Source organism: Pristis pectinata, chromosome 8, assembly GCF_009764475.1.
Source record: "Pristis pectinata isolate sPriPec2 chromosome 8, sPriPec2.1.pri, whole genome shotgun sequence".
In the NCBI taxonomy this organism is placed as follows: Eukaryota; Metazoa; Chordata; class Chondrichthyes; order Rhinopristiformes; family Pristidae; genus Pristis; species Pristis pectinata.
In genome coordinates, this window is record NC_067412.1 from 81,621,187 (window position 1) to 81,638,498 (window position 17,312).

The following is a 17,312-nucleotide window of genomic DNA, read 5'->3' on the forward strand; positions in this document are numbered from 1 at the left end:
ATAGGGAAATTAAAGGTTATGGAGAAAAGGCAGGCAGGTGGATCCTAGTCCACAGCCAGATCAGCCATGATCTTACTGAATGGCGGAGCAAGCTCAACGGCCCAGGTGGCCGACTCTTGCTCCTATTTCTTATGTTCTTATTAATAACACCACCTTTTGGATAAAAAGCATTAAGTTATTCAAGTACCAGGCAAAGATAACGTCCACATAAAGCTATCGAAACCAAAAGGATACTACTTCTGATCTACTTTTTTGACTATTTGACATGATTCCCTTTTCCTCAGTTATGCTCCATTATCACAATAACAACATTCAGAGCCAAGGAACAATAGGCCTAAAATCCTTGTATCAAAATGATTGACGCCTTAAAAGGTATTTTAAAATATTTATGATAACAAGTCCTCCCCAGCTTATGAACGTCCGACTCATGTACATCCCATACACGTGAACAAGCATTTTGGAGACCAGCAGGGTGAATTTGCCAGCAGCTGTCTGCAGCCCTACATCTTCTGCCGTCTGGGAACTCAGTTTGTAGCTGCATTTCCAACTTGAAAAATGTCCGGCTTATGAAGAGCTCACAGGAATGGAACCCTGCCATAATCTGGGGAGGACTTCTCTGGGAAGGGAAAGAGGCCATTCTACATTTAACAGCTCTGCTTCTCATAAATCAAGCTACGCATGATACATCCATTAGTTTTGAGTGCAGTCAGCAGAGTCAAGAATGGAAAGAAAAAAGTTGCCAGACAATATCTACCTGCATTTATGAAATATTTGATTAAGTTATTCAGTTACTTATCAATGAAAATTTAAAATTGTGAATTAGGTATGCAACTCATTTCTGGCTTTTGGAATGGATCTAACAGTTACAATTTAACTAGTCGATGAGATGACTTGTGGTATTGCCCAAGCAATCAATCCTAATCTTCTACCATCATATTTATTAATGATGTTGACAATAAATGTGGTAATTAGATTTGAAGTTAACCTTTGTACAGACAGGTGTTAAGAAGTTTTGCATGTGACCAAGAAATGGGCTACACAATGGAAAATAAGTAATCTGATTTAGATAAATGTATAGCCAACTCAGATTATATGCATTATTTGCAATAACAAGATTGAAAAGAAATTTGATCAAGATCTTGCAAATACATCATTGAAGAATGATCAACACAGAACCATTTTGTTTAAGTCAACAAGATATTGATCTTTTTAAGAATGAAACCAGTTTTAAATCAAAGAACAACATTGGACTCAATACATGTTTCTGATCAACTATGCCCACTTTGGTTCTCAAGATGGTGATGATGCAGTGACCTTGGGAGTTACACTTACTTCCAGACTGAGATCTATTTAAAGTCAACAGTCCTGGTCTATTTTACTTAAAATAGCAGGTACTTAAGTGATCTGACAAGGATCCAATCAAGGAATGAAATGGTGAAGTCATCTGTATTGATTATTCCAACAAACTGAAGACAGCAGGGGATTCTGTTTTAAACTCTGCAAGAGCTGGAATATAACAGACATTAGCAGATCTTTCCTTCCCCAAAAGAGTTTCAATTTTCTGGAACACATTATTGGCCAATCCAGTGAATGCCACTTCCAAATGGGGCCAAATCTATCCAGAGGTGGGGCAGGCATTACAAATAAAAGAATGTTGTTCTTGTCAATAAAATGGTCAAGTTTTGTTCATCTGAAGTTGATTGTGGGTGGACAAGCAAGGAGACCTTTGGAGTGCTTTTGCCTTAGAGAAATTAGAATAATCATTGTGACCCAAGCATCAGTGTGAATTGAAGCTTCAAGGAACAGCTGATGGTTTTCTTTTCATTAGTTTCATTTATTCATTTCCAAGATTACAATAACTTTATAAATGGCAGAACAGGTGCCTGACTAATGTTAATTACTATGGAACATCCTGAAGTCAAAGTATCAAGTAAGAGCAATTCTCTGAGACAAAGACTACTGAATTCATATCCTTACACCATGAGGAAAGGTGAAAAAAAGCATTTCATTGGTTATTAAACTCTTTAAATGGTTTGTTTTTAAAAAAGGCCAGAAATTGCTGCAGTAGTCACTGAAATGCATAGCCAATTTTTATTCTAGAACAAGGTTCATGTTAGAGAAACAAATAATAATAAAAAAAAACAATTTCAATCAAACCACTCAAGTCCTTTGTTGCATTATCCCCTCCCCATCACACACAAACCCAAGGCAAAAGTTCAAGAATGTAACTTACTGTGGAATTCAAATGCAATTTCTTCAACTGGACATCATTAACGAAGTCGTGGCCTCTCTGTTGAATCAGGAAAGCACACCTATTTGGAAGATATAAAAATATTTTCCTGGAAAATCTGTCCAAAATTCATGCAACCCAAGCTGGAAAAGATTTTTAGGATTACAAAATGTTTCCCCTTGTGTTTTTAAAAACACCCATCTAAACTGTCCATTTTCTAGCCTTGTGGGATGATGTGCTCTGGCTAAATACAAACAGGCCTGGCTAACAGACTTCAAAAAAATATTGTGAACCATTTCCAGCTGCCAAGTGTGTCCCAAGAGGGGAAAAAAAAATTTCCATCCCAGGAAGTTTAGACATGCACATCAAGTTCTGCTTCACACCTGATGGGGCTGCAGACAATTTGTGCTATGCCTCTGTGATCAGCTTTCTAAGCAAAAAACTATTGACCTTAAAATAAAAATAAACCACTTAACCCTTTAAGCAGGTCTCCAAACATTTATTCATGCAATTTGGGGTTGGTTAAGGACTCTCCATGAACCATGAATCTTTCTTGCTGGTATTCCAGTGCCATTAGGTAAAGTTCCAGCACCAAAATGACAAAGTGAAACACAATTAAGGACAACGAGTAACTTGAGGGAAACTTGGAGGCAGCATTCACTCGCAGTCAGAAGGGTTGAAGATTTTCGATGATGTTGAAGTCTCTGCAAGGCTTCTTGGAGATGGTTCATATTTCATGAATGATGTACCAGTGGTGAAGTGGAAAGAGTGCCAAATGTGGTCAAGCAAATTGCTCAGTGATGTTGAGCCTCTTTTTGTAGGAGTAGCAGTCAATCGAAACTCGATATTTTCTTCTTGTGGGCAGTGGCTCATAGAGGGTATAAAGGCTCCGAGTTAGATGGTAAGTGACTTACCATGAACAATTCCATCTCATTTGCTCTTGGAGCCATAGTATTTAAGAAGCTGGTCACTTAGGGTTTAATCATTTGTGATTCTCCATCTGAGAGTGATGGGGTAATTCTACAGTGTAATACAATTATACAAGATACAGCTTGGAGTATTGCCTAGATCCCAGAATATGGTAGGATAGACAGAAAACACTATTACAATCTGAGATAATTGATGCTTTTTCATCTGAGACACAGGAAAGGAAGATCACGATTAAGGCTCAAAACACAAGTGTGGCCACAGCTCAAGGAATGTGTCAAAGTTTGGTCACCACCAGGAAACATTTAAAAGCACTAGTTCCAGAGAGCATTTCAGAATGTTTCCAGAGCTAGAGATCTATCCTACAATTGAGCAGAGATTGGGTAAATTGGGGTTATTTATCCGCAACAAAAGGTAACACAGATTTAGCAGAGTTGAATGAAATTGATGCTTCAAAAGTTACTGAGAAGGATGCCAAGGTAGTGACAGATGGATTTGGAGGAAATTGAGAAAATTTCATCTCTTCATGTGCTGGGTAGCAGGAACACTGTCTGAAAGGGTGACGGAGCAGGATAAATAAAAGGTACTGTAAACTACAGGAATAAATATATTAAGAAGTGGGAATTGGCCTGTTCTCTGACAAGGGCATAATACCCAATTGCTTATTTGTATCATATATTTCCTTTATTCATTACCAAGCCTCCACCACCAAAATTAAGTTATTATTTGTTTCATTTGCCATAAATTACTGTTAAATCTGTACTGGCTCTCTTGGATTTTCCCTCAATCACTGCAAACAGACTCTACTAACTTCACTGTGTCATTTGCTCAACATTTAAGCTACTTCTATCTTCCATAAAATCAATTGGTTCTTGCCCATACAGGAGGTTAATTCCTAAATTGACTTCTACAAAAATCACTTATATGCATTATGTAATTTCCTTACCACATCCTTTTCAAACAGAGGACTTAAAGGATTTAACACTGAATTCTGAAATGTCTGAAAAATTAAATTTTAGGCAACACTTGATTTCTCACCTTAATTTGATTTTACTTGCACCTCAACAGCTTTATCCATTCTCCTATTTGGCCAATCCCAAGGGATTGAGGATTACTTAATTTTATTCTGGTTTTGTGTGCTAATGTGCTCATGATGCTGATGTGGGAAATAGACATTCATCCAGACAGTGACTGACAGAATGGGTGGTCAGTTCCTCCACTTAGGCAGGGCCTTTGTGTTCCCAACTCATGGCCTTAGAGTTGTACAGGATCAAAACAGGCCCCTCAGCCTAGCTCGTCATTGCTGATTAAATTGCCCATTTGCTTGCATTTGGTCTATATTCCTCAAAACCTTGCCTTTCTACGTACCTGTCTAAATGCCTTTTACATTTTAATTGTACCAGCCTCTACCACTTCCTCTGGCAGCTTGCTCCACATACCCACCATTCTGTGTTAAAAAGATGCCCCTCATGTACCCTCTCACCTTAAAACTATGTCTTCTCGTTTTGGACTCCCCGACCCTGAGCAAAAGAATGTGACCATTCACCAATCTGTGCCCCTGATTTTATATACCTCTCTAAAGGTCACCTATTGGCCTCCCGCACTCCAGGGAAGAAAGCTGCAGCTTATTCAGTTTCCCATAATTCAAGCCCTGCAGTCCCAGAAACAACTTTTCTGCACTTTTTTCCAGCTTCATAACATCCTTCCTACAGCTTGGCAATCAGAACCGCACACAATATTCCAAGTGTGGTCTCACCAATGTCTTGTACAGTTGCAACATTACGTCGCAACTTGTCCTCAGTGCCCCGACTGATGAAAGCAAGCGTGCAAAGTGTGTTCTTCACCACCCCATCTACCCAAGACGCCACTTTCAGGGAATGATATACTCGTACCCACAGATGTGTCTGTTCTACAACACTCTCCAGAGTCTTGCCATTTACTGTCCAAGTCCTGCCTTGGTTTAACTTCCTAAAATGCAACACTTCGCACTTGCCCAAGTTAGATTTCATCTGCCATTCCTCAAGGTTCTCAATACTTTCGGAATGTCTTTTCTCGACTTTGAGTTGCCATGGGGCCAGAGGCTCTCGGGATCAATGACAATGTTGCTTTGCATGACTCTTCTCCTGTCTACCTGGTAATCTTGTTCTATGACAAAGCTGAAATAGTGTGTCTGTTTCATGAGTCTGGTGTGCAGAGGTCATGGCCTGACATCAGTACCCACTACGTTAACACTGTCATTAGTTCACTTATTCTTAATGAAATTGGAGGATTTCATTTAACAGCATTGGTAATATTTCTCCCCCCAATAAATTCCCGGATAAGTTCCCGGGTCCTGACAGAATATTCCCAAGGCTGCTCTGCGAGGCAAGGGAGGAGATTGCTGAACTGTTGGCTAGGATCTTTGATTCCTCGTTGTCCATGGGAATGGTACCAGAGGATTGAAGGGTGGCAAATGCTGTCCCCTTATTCAAAAAAGGTAGTAGGGATAGTCCAGGGAATTATAGACCAGCGAGCCTTACGTCTGTGGTGGGCAAGCTGTTGGAAAGGATTCTTAGATATAGGATCTGTGGGCATTTAGAGAAACGGTCTGATCAGGGTCAGCCAGCATGGCTTTGTGAAGGGCAGATCATGTCTCACAAGCCTGATAGGGTTCTTTGAGGAGGTGACCAAGCAGATTGATGAAGGTAGTGCAGTAGATGTGGTCTACATGGATTTTGGTAGGGCATTTGACAAGGTTCCACATGGTAGGCTTCTTCAAAAGGTCAGAGGGCATGGGATCCAGGGAAGCTTGGCCGTGTGGATTCAGAATTAGCTTGCCTGTAGAAAGCAGAGGGTTGTGGTGGAGGGAGTGCATTCAGATTGGAGGGCTGTGACTAGCGGTGTCCCACAAGGATCGGTTCTGGGACCTCGACTTTTCGTGATTTTTATTAATGACTTGGATGAGGGGGTAGAAGGGTGGGTTGGCAAATTTTCAGATGACACGAAGGTTGGTGGTGTTGTGGATAGTGTGGAGGATTGTCGAAGATTGCAGAGGGACATTGATCGGATGCAGAGCTGGGCTGAGAAGTGGCAGATGGAGTTCAATCCAGAGAAGTGTGAGGTGGTGCACTTTGGAAGGACAAACTCCAAGGCGGAGTACAAAGTTAATGGCAGGATTCTGGGCAGTGTGGAGGAGCAGAGGGATCTGGGGGTTCATATCCACATATCACTGGAAGTTGCCTCACAGGTGGATAGGGTAGTTAAGAAAGCTTATGAGATGTTAGCATCCATAAGTCGTGGGATCGAGTTTAAGAGCCGTGAGGTAGTGACGCAGCTCTACAAAACTCTGCTTAGACCACACTAAGAGTACTGTGTCCAGTTCTGGTCGCCTCATTATAGGAAGAACGTGGAAGTGTTGGAAAGGGTGCAGAGGAGATTTACCAGGATGCTGCCTGGTTTAGAGAGTATGCATTATGAGGAGAGACTAAGGGAGCTTGGGCTTTACTCTTCGGAAAGGAGGAGGATGAGAGGAGACATGATAGAGGTGTACAAAATATTAAGAGGAATAGATAGAGTGGACAGCCAGCACCTCTTTCCCAGGGCACCAATGCTCAATGCAAGAGGGCATGGCTTTAAGGTAGTGGGTGGGAAGTTTAAGGGAGACATCAGAGGAATGTTTTTTACCCAGAGAGTGGTTGGGGCATGGAATGCACTGCCTGGGGCGGTGGTGGAGCCAGGTACATTGGTTAAATTCAAGAGATTTATAGATAAGTATATGGAGGAATTTATAATAGAGGGATATGTGTGAGGAAGGGGTTAGATAGTCTTAGGGTCGGCGCAACATTATGGGCCGAAGGGCCTGTATAGTGCTGTACTGTTCTATGATTCTATGATTCAATGTCTTCAAATGTCTGCTGTTGGTCATCAATGTCTTAGAAGTAAATAGGAAGGCAGGGATCACCTATCCTCATCTTATGGTACTTTCTCTTTGCAACCACAGGAAATGCAACATCTATCCATTCACCTCTTCCCTTCCCAACTTCCAGGGACCCAAACAGTCCTTATAGGTGAAGAAGCAACTCACTTCCACATTTTCAATCTCACATATTGCCTTGGGTGTTCAGTGCGATCTCCTCTTCATTGGAGGAACCAATCACAGATCGGGTGAAAGATTTGCAGAGTCTTCAGGAATGACCAAATTTCCCGTTGGCTGCCACTTCAATTTACTATGTCACTCCCACTCCAGCCCATCTCTTGCGTCCTGCACTATTTCAACAAAGCGCTTCACCTCATTCTGTCTGGGCATGTTGTAGCCTTCCTGACTATCAAATTCTCCAACTTTAGGTTGTTTACTTTTTCTTTCAGTCATTTCTGCCCCTCATCATGTTGGCTCAGGCTTTTCTGATTCTATTCATATAGTCTGGCCAGCCGGGCATGTCTCAAAGCCTCGCCATTTTTAAAACACATTACATCGGCAAATGGCTGATGTATAGGTGACTGCCCCTTTAAGCTATTTGGATTCACCCTACCAGAAATATTCCTGTTGCTGTTTACACCCCTTCCCCACCTTCCCTCCAATGAAAACTAACTTTTATTTCTCCCTTTCCTAATTCTGATAAAGGGGCTCTGACCTGAAACATTAATGGTCTCTTCTGCAGATGTTGGTTTGACCCATGGAATATTTCTAGCTTTTTCTGTTTTTATTTAGGGATAACTGGTGCCCAGTCGACTATGAAGTTTGCACCAGAAATGAGATCCTAATATTGAAATACCCTCCTCATCCTTTATATTTGGGGAAAAAAGCAGCTGTTTCACAAATCTTCATTTCCTGACAAGTTGGATCTCTTTTTGGGACAGGAAAAATAAGCCTCATCTGTTTACAAATACTACAGAAAAGTAACTAATTTTAAGCTAATCATACATTTGTTTCGGAAAAAAACCGTCAGACAAGTTTTCTTCTGAACACAAAAGGAAATTTCTCAAACAGGCCTAACAGACCACTTTCCACCCTGGAACTCCACAAGGGGCAAATAGATAAAAATTTCAAACAAAATGGTTGTGGGTGAATTGGAGAAATCAAAATTGAAAAGGAACTAAAAAGGTTCAGTCATAAACAGAAGGAACAAAAACAAAAATTCACTTAAATTGTGTGGTTTTAGCTGATTTTAGTCTGTGTTCTTGAGATGCAGCAAATCCATTATTTTCCTCCATGGCAGCTGAAACATGACCCTTCCACATTATTGCAGCAAATATTGAGCGTTTTATGACAGCACATTAGTTTGCATTTCAAGTATTCACTCATCTTGCCTTATTTATAGAGTCAAGCTAACTACATTGAAAAATTACCAATAGCCAAAGAGTTGAGGACTATCAGAACCAGAAATTTCACTCCAGCAGGGTGCAACATCATCTTTGATTTCAGAAATCAAAAAAAAAATGAACCCAACCTAAACCAGCAAAATTCACAAATTCAATGACATACAAAATTCGTAAGGTTCAGCAATTTACCCAGGAAACCATTTTGCATGCTGCTCCCAGGCTTTATCACCAGGTTCCCAATTTCGTAGGCCTCCATCACAGTGAAAACACTTCACGTTGTCTCCATCACCTGAAATCCAATGTCAAAATTTAGCATTTACCTTCAAAATTAAGTGTCTACTACATAATCACACTTACAATTACAAAAACCTGCAAATCCCTATTAATATTTTCATTTCCTCAAGTACAACTGGGAAGAAAGTGTTGGCTTGTCCCCCAACATGGTTTAGTTCAGTTTCCCAGTCTGTTGGCTCCCAAAGAGCACAGGGACTCTATTGCAGGGCTGCTCACAAGTCCCTAACTTCATTGGAAAAAGTGAGTATAATAAGGAAATTGACCTTGCTGTCATAGGTGAAAAGGAGAGTCATCATCTTCCTGTCAAACAATGTCTATCAATACAGCAGCTAACATTGTTGCCAACCAGGTCACAACCAAAGTAAGTGATTTTGTCTATGGGTTTTTCCTTCAAGCAACTATTTCAACATGCATTAACATTTGCAAACATTAGAAAACAGAACAAATATTTGCTAACTTGGGCAATATCAAGAACTGTTGTAAATCATTTTTTCCACTTGAACAATTTTATTCATACCAAAAAAAGCATATCAGTTCAATTGCACTATTGTCCAAAATACTCAATCCATCAACTATTGATATAAACAAGATCCATTGTTCATTATTTCTACTCACAGAATAAACGACATTAGGAAATCTTTAGAATTTATAGGACAAACACAGTATGCTTGAAGTCATGAAAGGATCACTGAGAATTCCACATGAAACCTCATGTTGAAATGGACAATTTTCTGCCACAGAGCACCCAAATTTATTACAATTTATTGCAAACATTTTGGTGGGTAACATCATATGGATAACTAAAAGGAAATTATTTCATTTGAACAATTATTATTGACAATTTGTTTCTCAGACAACATTTAGTCAAGGTTATGGAATTGCGATGAAAAAAAAAGGAATCTTAAATCACAATGAACATGCCCATTAACTGGTCTAAAAACAAAATCATGCAAAATATTGCTTGTGATGGCCAATAGGATCAATTCAGACCATGAATAATAGAAAAGAACTATTCAATTCAGATCAAATTAAAGAATATCTGGAGCATCGCCTAAGAGTGCTATCATCTCGTATGGCTGTTTGTATTTGGAGCTTTGGAGTTTTCTAACCCAAACTTTTCCATCTGCTTGATTGTTTTCTATGTTGAAGGTTGAAACAGCTAAGTTTGTCAACTCTAACCATGGGATACATTGTTTAAAAAGAAAATTGGAACAGAGCTCAATGACATACTCTTATTGAATGGCAGTGTGGATTCTAAGGGTCATTTGACCTTCTGAACCCTGGGTCTCAATTTTTACGAGCATTGCTGACCTTGGAGGAAATTTATTAAAAGCTGGCATGCTCTCACCTAATGATCCAACCCATTTATAAGTTCAGAAGAGAAAAGCTATCCCTTTAAATTGGTCTGACTGCAAGATGCACAAAATGCCAGATGAATGCAGTTGCTTCAACTATTCTACACCATCAAAAGCTTGCACCATGGGAAAGCCTGCCATCATGACAACATGCAATTGCTCCCACTGCTAAAGCGAAAAAGTGGTCACTTTCCAAATTAAACAAGTAGCAGTGACTCCTTATGCAACGATGGACAAAAAACAGCAATGTATTCCAAATATCTCCAGTTGTGGTCTGGGAGAATCAAGATGCAAAAATTCACATCACAAAATAAAATTAGCACTTGCTCTGGACCCAACCTGACCCTGGTCTGTCTTCTGACCTCAGTCCAAATTCACATGGTTAGATCTCAGTCAGAAACTATATCAGGTATTAGTTATGGCTGAAGCTAAGATTATCCAAGGTACCTCCAACCATCCTTCTATCCCAATATTCTGGTTGGAAAATTGATTCCTAACCACCCAAATGAAAATAGCCTTGAAAGCACAAGGTCTTTTCCTCTTCCTTCTTCTGGCACTTTGTCCCGTTCTGCATGCCTTCTCATTTTATGTCCAAAGGAATGACTATTAATGCCCCCAAATCTGGGAACAGGTGCATTGTACCTAGATATTATGAAAGGTAAAGAAATTGCAACAAAATGAAAATGGCTGATATTAATAAAGGGAAGAAAAGGCGAAGAGAGCTAATTTTTAAAATATCAAGACACCGAAGTGTGGAAATATAACGGCTCCTTGGCAGCCAACAGTTAAGGACGTGCTTTAATTAAAGAAAAGACAAAAAGCATTGCTGCATCGAGTGTTATTTGCTCTATAAAAAGGACAAACAATATGAAAACAATCATTCCATCCATCAGGCAAAATATTTTGCACATTCCTTCTGTATACTTTTAGTTGCTATTAACAGGAGGAATACTGGCTCTTAAGGCTTTTTCCATTGTCAACTAGATGGAAGTTAATTGATCTGAATGTCTTATTTGGTCTGACACAAAACAAGTGCTGGCTGAACCCAGCTAGTATACATTTCTAGCACTCAATCCTGCAAAATACCACATTTTGTTTTGAAAATCCAACATGACCCTACAAATCTGCAACTTAACATTTCAGCATTACTCATGCTTTCAAGTGTAAGTTAATTTCTTGGGGACACAATAACTAACCTTTGATGCACAGCCTTTGAACAAAGGGACACCACTTTAAAATTGAGATGAGGAAGAATTTCTTCAGCCAGAGGGTGGTGAATTTGTAGAATCCATTGCCACAGAGGGCAGTGGAGGCCAACTCACTGGGTGTACTTAAGGCAGAGATTTATAGGTTCTCCATTGGTAAGTGGGGTTATGGGGAGAAGGAGGCTGAAAATAAAACCAGACATGATTGGTGGAGCAGGCTCAATGGGCCAAGTGGCCAAATTCTGCTCCCATCTCTGGTTGTCTCATATTACGATCAGGCTAAAGCACGGGTCCCCATTCAAGATCAAACTTTGCACCTATAACAAGCTTCAAAAACTTAAAAGCTCAATTTTGTACAATTCCAACCAATAGGAAAACAACCACAAATCAAGCAATTGCTTCTTTTCTACTGCTTTTTGGGGGTGCAAAGAGTGCAGGAGGTGCCATGGTGGTGGCAGTTAATAGGCCTCACTGGTGCCGAGTTTTCATGACCGAAAAGCTGACTGCATCCAGGGGTCAATGGCAGTCTTAAAAAACATACTCATGCAAATTCAGAAGTTGGCATGACTGCCACAAATGCACATGTGTATTGGATGCCACACATGTAACTAATTTGCCATGTGTTATTCACAAGTGGTATTGCAATGTGTTTTTTTAAATAAACTGGTTTTGTTTACACTACAGAAAAAGTACATCTGTGGGTACCTGTTCTCTTTCACATCATTGTTCATGTATTTGCATTACGAGCAATTTCTGAAATTAACTTAAAAGGTGATTATATAAATGCATTGTATCAGCCAGCCTTTCTGGTAATTTCTGCAATGCACCACCCGTAGAAAAAAGTAATTTACATTCCACAAATTAAAACTGGAAGAATGTGTTCAGTTCTGTTTGAGTTCCCACTTTGAGGTTATGGCTAATCCATGAACTAACTCCATGCGTCTGACTTTGTCCCATATCCTTTAATCCTCTTTGCTTAACAAGCATTATATTTTAAATTTATTGGCCGAGAAAGCAATCATCATTTATGGAAATTCCGAACTTGTACAAGTCTTATTTCACAGCTAAAATACGTGGCTCTAATCATTAGACTGACACACCCACCCAACCCACCCCACCCTCTCCTAGCAGAAGTATGAGCTTCTTGACTCTAACCTTTCTCCCCCATGTCATCCTGTATACTTCAATCAAATCACTCTCAACCTTCTCGATCTTTCCAAATTTTAAACCTTGGAATCGAGGTACCTGCTCCAAAAATCAAGGGAAGTAAGTCTTTCTAAATGTGCATAAATTCATCCCCCAATTCTCAAAATCAATGTCAGCATTTGCTAAGCCTCTGTCATAAATTTTAATCATGCACTTGGATGTGTACCTTTCATCAGTTCTCAAAACACTTCTAGCATTTAGTCATTTATTGTTTTTTTTAAAAAATGCTTCAGAGTTGACATTGAAATTCATTTGACATCCATACCACCAGTAACAATGCCACATCAACAAATTTGAATACAAGGCTCTTGTCTGCTCAGAAAAAAAGTATCAGGAATTATTAGTTTGAGACCTCAGATTTGTGGACATCACAAGCACAATTCTTTCAACATCCCAACTTCATTTCCTGTTGTAAAAATAACTGTCCAGCCAGCTCAATAATCCATTATTAATTCCATGAGCTTCAACTTCCATCGGCAATCTTCAGGGGGGAGCTTTAAGCAATGCCAATGGAATTCTACCTAATTAATGAAGATTCAAATCATGAACCATTCGAGTGACTCAAGTCATCTCTTTGAAAAGTTATATCAGGTTTGATATGGGATATCTTCTCTTCAGAATCCAGGCTAAAAAAAAATGCTGTCCAGATTTCACTTTCCTCAAACCCCCTAAAAAGGGGGAGTTATTGACCTGAACCATAAATTCTACTTTTCCCTCCACAGATACTGACTGATCTACAAGTATCCTCAATGTTTTGGCCAAACACTGCAGCATTTCTGGGGAGTCTTTTCTTTGTTTGCCTGATCTGAAGCAATGGTTCTCAAGTCAGCTGAAGAAACTTAAATATCATAGACTTTCCTAACATTCACATCAATTCCTTTAATAAAAGTGAGATGTAAAATATCTTGCCTTGGCCATACATTGCTTTAGTGACATTTTCTTCAATATTACTATTTTGTTCATGCTAAATTTGGCAAGTTCTCATTCCCAATTCTGTATTGCTTGTGTGGTATACTCTGGCCCATCTGCAAATCCAGATATCAAATTTTTTTTTAATGTGCCCATTTTATTCATACTGCATGAAAATTATATCAACTGTAATTTTCTATTGGAGCCAAATGATTGCTGCAATTTTACAGATAGAATGTTCAATAATCAAATTATGCATTGAGATTTACAGTACCTGTGCTGTAAAATCCAGCTCCAGCAAGGTCTTCAACATCAAGTGGAAAATACATTCCGTGTTTGAAAGTTTGAAGCCGAGAATTGAAAGACTGTTTTTCTGGGTGTTTGGGGAGATGAAAAAAGCTAGCTTTTGGTTCATCATTTAAGTGCTGGTTAACATCTCCTGTGCCACAATTTGAATCAATTGGTACATTTCCAACTGAAAGGCCAGAAACAAAAGAGCACATGGGAAAATGCCTTTTATGCTCAGACATTGTTCGATCTCCAGGTTCCCAGTTTTTCAAAAATCCACCGCAACAGAAGCATTGAACTTGATCATCTTTGCCAATGTAGTATAGCCCTGCTTTAGCCAACTCTCTTGGGGTTACGATGCCATAACTAGGCCAATTAGTGAAGGTTTTGAGTCTGGCAGCTTCACTGCACATGGCAGGATTTCTGGGTCGTAGATGGGACATGTCTTCAATGCTTCCACTTCTCACAGGATCACGGGAAAGTTCATGATTACTATTAAGTCTGGAAGGCCCATTTATCGTAGACCATTGACTTTCAGTAGCTGCAAACTCAGCACGAGACACAACTGGAAAACTAGAGTTTGACACTTGTTCATTTACCCTTAAACCATTAATAAAAGGACAAGTTGGGAAAAGTTGCCTGTGCTTTCTCACGGCAGAATCACCATGTTGCCAGTTTTCTATTGTGCCACCACAGCTGAAACATTTAACCTGGTCTTTGTAACCAGTATAGAAGAAGCCTGCTCTGGCCAATGTTGTTTCACACACTGGAACATCAGATGGAAAGTTTACGAACGTTTCAAGTCGATAGATCTCATTTGAAAGATTCTGTTTGCAATCCGTTGCAATGTCCATCCTGAAGAAAATATGGCAATCCTATGTGTTTATAAAGTTGTAGCTTCCTGGATGATTGTACTTCGTATTCAGGAGTCTCTCCAAATGGTGTTTAAAAATAAGAATCAACTTCTTCCAAATGCAATTCCACTATGTGTATCTATGAAAGAGCACGAGTTCATCATTGCAAATAATTAAAATTCAAACTATACAATAACTTTATACTAAATCTTTCGACTTTGTCACTTAATTTCCTTACACAGCATGCACATTTTGCAGTGACTTAAATATGTATTTGTGAGCAGTCAAGTGAAACAGTTGAGGAAAATTTACTTTTCTGTTATTAAGTTAATAGGCAAGAATCACCTGGAAAATACTGGTATTTCATATCTATTAGCCAAGTTTAGCATTCCCCAAGCTTGAGGGCTGTCCTACATAGCTGCACTTATATCATGGAGTCCACTAGAGTGCAGACAGTCAGTTTATCCCCACTTATATGGGGTAATCTGCCCAATGCAGCTACATTGGTTGACCAGGTACAAGAAGAGCAAGTCCAGTAATTTCAAAGCACAGGAACTGTCATGATGGACGCAAGTGTCAATCACGATCACTTAAATATTCAGTTTGTTTGGAATATATATTGTAATTTTGATTATTTGGTGTTTGCAGATAATTCTGAATGTCAGGAACAGAGTTTTAGCAGGTTTAACAACTTTTTTCATTTGTTTTGCAGGCAGGGAATGCTCTGCTCCTTTCAACCTGCCTGATTAGACAGACATTTGGCAATAAATTAACAGCATAGTAACAAAAGACATGTTCATATACATTATAGGAAAGAAATAAACACAACAGAAAAAAACAGATGAAAATTACTTCAGCCAGTAATGGACTAAAACTGTTCGGAGACTTGAGGTTAGTGCCACCTTCCGCAGAGCTGAGATAGACCATCAGGACCATGGACTTTCACAATAAAAGTTACATGAAAATAAAAAGTGGGTCAGTACCAAGTGGGTAGAAACATTAACAATGGAAATTCCAAAAAAAATCTTCCAGAGCAAAAATGGGGAAATCCCTTCCACAAACCACTAAAACATTACTGAAAAAGGAACTAGAAAGCAGTTTTGAAATTGATAGATATTGACAAGTAGTGTAAGATGACAGCACAGACAGCCCATGTGGTAATCTACACTTTGGCCCAACAAGTTTGCACAAGCATAGCAAGACGCATTAAGGCAATGCAATTATTTCCACTGGAATAGGAAAGGAACATGTGTTAAACAGTTGACTAAGTGATTTAACACTGAAACAAGAATGACTATTTTCCCTAGTTGGTTTGCCAGTGATTTCCCCATTGTCAGGGTATCCAAGGCAAGCGGGCATTGCTTTCGGTGAAAGGGGATCAGAGGGGAAAATATTTGTACACAGTGGGTTATTGATATCTGGAATTCACTCCAAAGAAGGTGCTGGAGGAAGGTATGATCATAAAATCTATTAGTATCTAGACAGACACTTGAATAAGAAAAGGATACATGGCTATGACCTAATGCAAGCAAATGGGATTATTATAGATGGGGCAATTTTGGCATATGTGGACAAAAAAAAAGCTTATTGTTGTACTAGGACTCCATGATTGGTCAATCTAAAAATATGATTAACAAAGCAGAGTTCTGATCAAAGACTACGCTGAAACAAACCATCTCTCTCTGCAGATATCCTGTCAGCAAAATATTTTATTAGTAAATAAGTTGGACTTCAACCAACAATCTCAGAAGCAGGGGCAGGATACAATTGAATTTGCCAACAACAACTTCAATTATATGCTTCCCTTCGAGGTCATTTGAAGCCTTCAGAATGAAATTGGCACTAAAACTATACAGAAAAACATAACTATATTAAGAATTGTTAACCAATATGCCAAAATTAGAAGTATCAATGGAAACAAAATGAAGGGGTATAACTTCCAAACTAAAAAGTGACGTTTTAATTTCAAATGCGTATCAGCTATACTTTTGCTAATAATAATCCTGCAAAAGTCTAGAAGTAAAACTACTTCAGAAACTCTTTTCTGCAACAGTAATGAAAACCTGCTGTTAAAGCGCACATTACAACCATCGTTTACCATTCATTCAAAACGCTTAAATTGTCTTGATCACAAATCCTATAATATTATAAAGACCAAAAACACATAACTACACCTATTCGTCATAACAACGCAGAAAATGTGAGACCATTTCCCTAAGAACAAGGACTAATGCTTCAGCAAGGCGCGGCTCGACAGATGAACAAGGTGGATCAGTTTAATTGTGAAGCTAATTTACAGGCAGCAGTGACGACCGAATTCCAAAGAATCAGACACAGGAATTTACCTCAATTTTGCTTTCCTTCTCAAACATTTAAACTGAACATCTCTGTCCTGACCAGGACGGACTGCCTTTTCGCCCCACAGGTAGTTTGCGCAACACCGACAAGGACACGAGTCACTAACACCAGCTGACACCGTCCGTAGGCCCAACTGGGGGAGGGTTGGGGAACTCCTGGAATGCGTCACGTGACGGAACGGGGGGAAAAAAACCTCAATGGGTTTACGAGAGCCGCAGGCGGAGGGCAGCGATTGGACAGAAAATCCGGGACGCTCTAATCCCATTGTTCAGAAATAATGTCTATCACCGTCACGGCTCCTGATTGGCGGTCGCCTTCGTTATGAATCGTTACTCTTGAGGTGGCGGTGGTTTACGTCCGTTTCCAGAGAAGGTCATTTGGAAATCTC

The 17,312-nt window shown here is 39.5% G+C and overlaps 1 protein-coding gene across 2 annotated transcripts in view; it reads right to left on the bottom strand.

The window, feature by feature from the left end:
* Positions 1–17,091, bottom strand: part of LOC127573850 (E3 ubiquitin-protein ligase XIAP-like) — a 35,382-nt gene extending 18,291 nt beyond the window's left edge. The window contains exons 1-4 of one of the 2 annotated variants that reach the window (XM_052022378.1): positions 16,912–17,091; positions 13,699–14,705; positions 8,645–8,744; positions 2,234–2,312 (exon numbers count right to left, since the gene is read on the bottom strand). In XM_052022378.1, the coding sequence (XP_051878338.1) occupies positions 2,234–2,312; positions 8,645–8,744; positions 13,699–14,566 (1,047 nt within the window). In that variant the 5' untranslated portion in view covers positions 14,567–14,705; positions 16,912–17,091. The remainder of the gene's footprint in view (positions 1–2,233; positions 2,313–8,644; positions 8,745–13,698; positions 14,706–16,911) is intronic. The other variant, XM_052022377.1, reaches the window with a different exon arrangement.
* Positions 17,092–17,312: the final 221 nt, after the last annotated feature.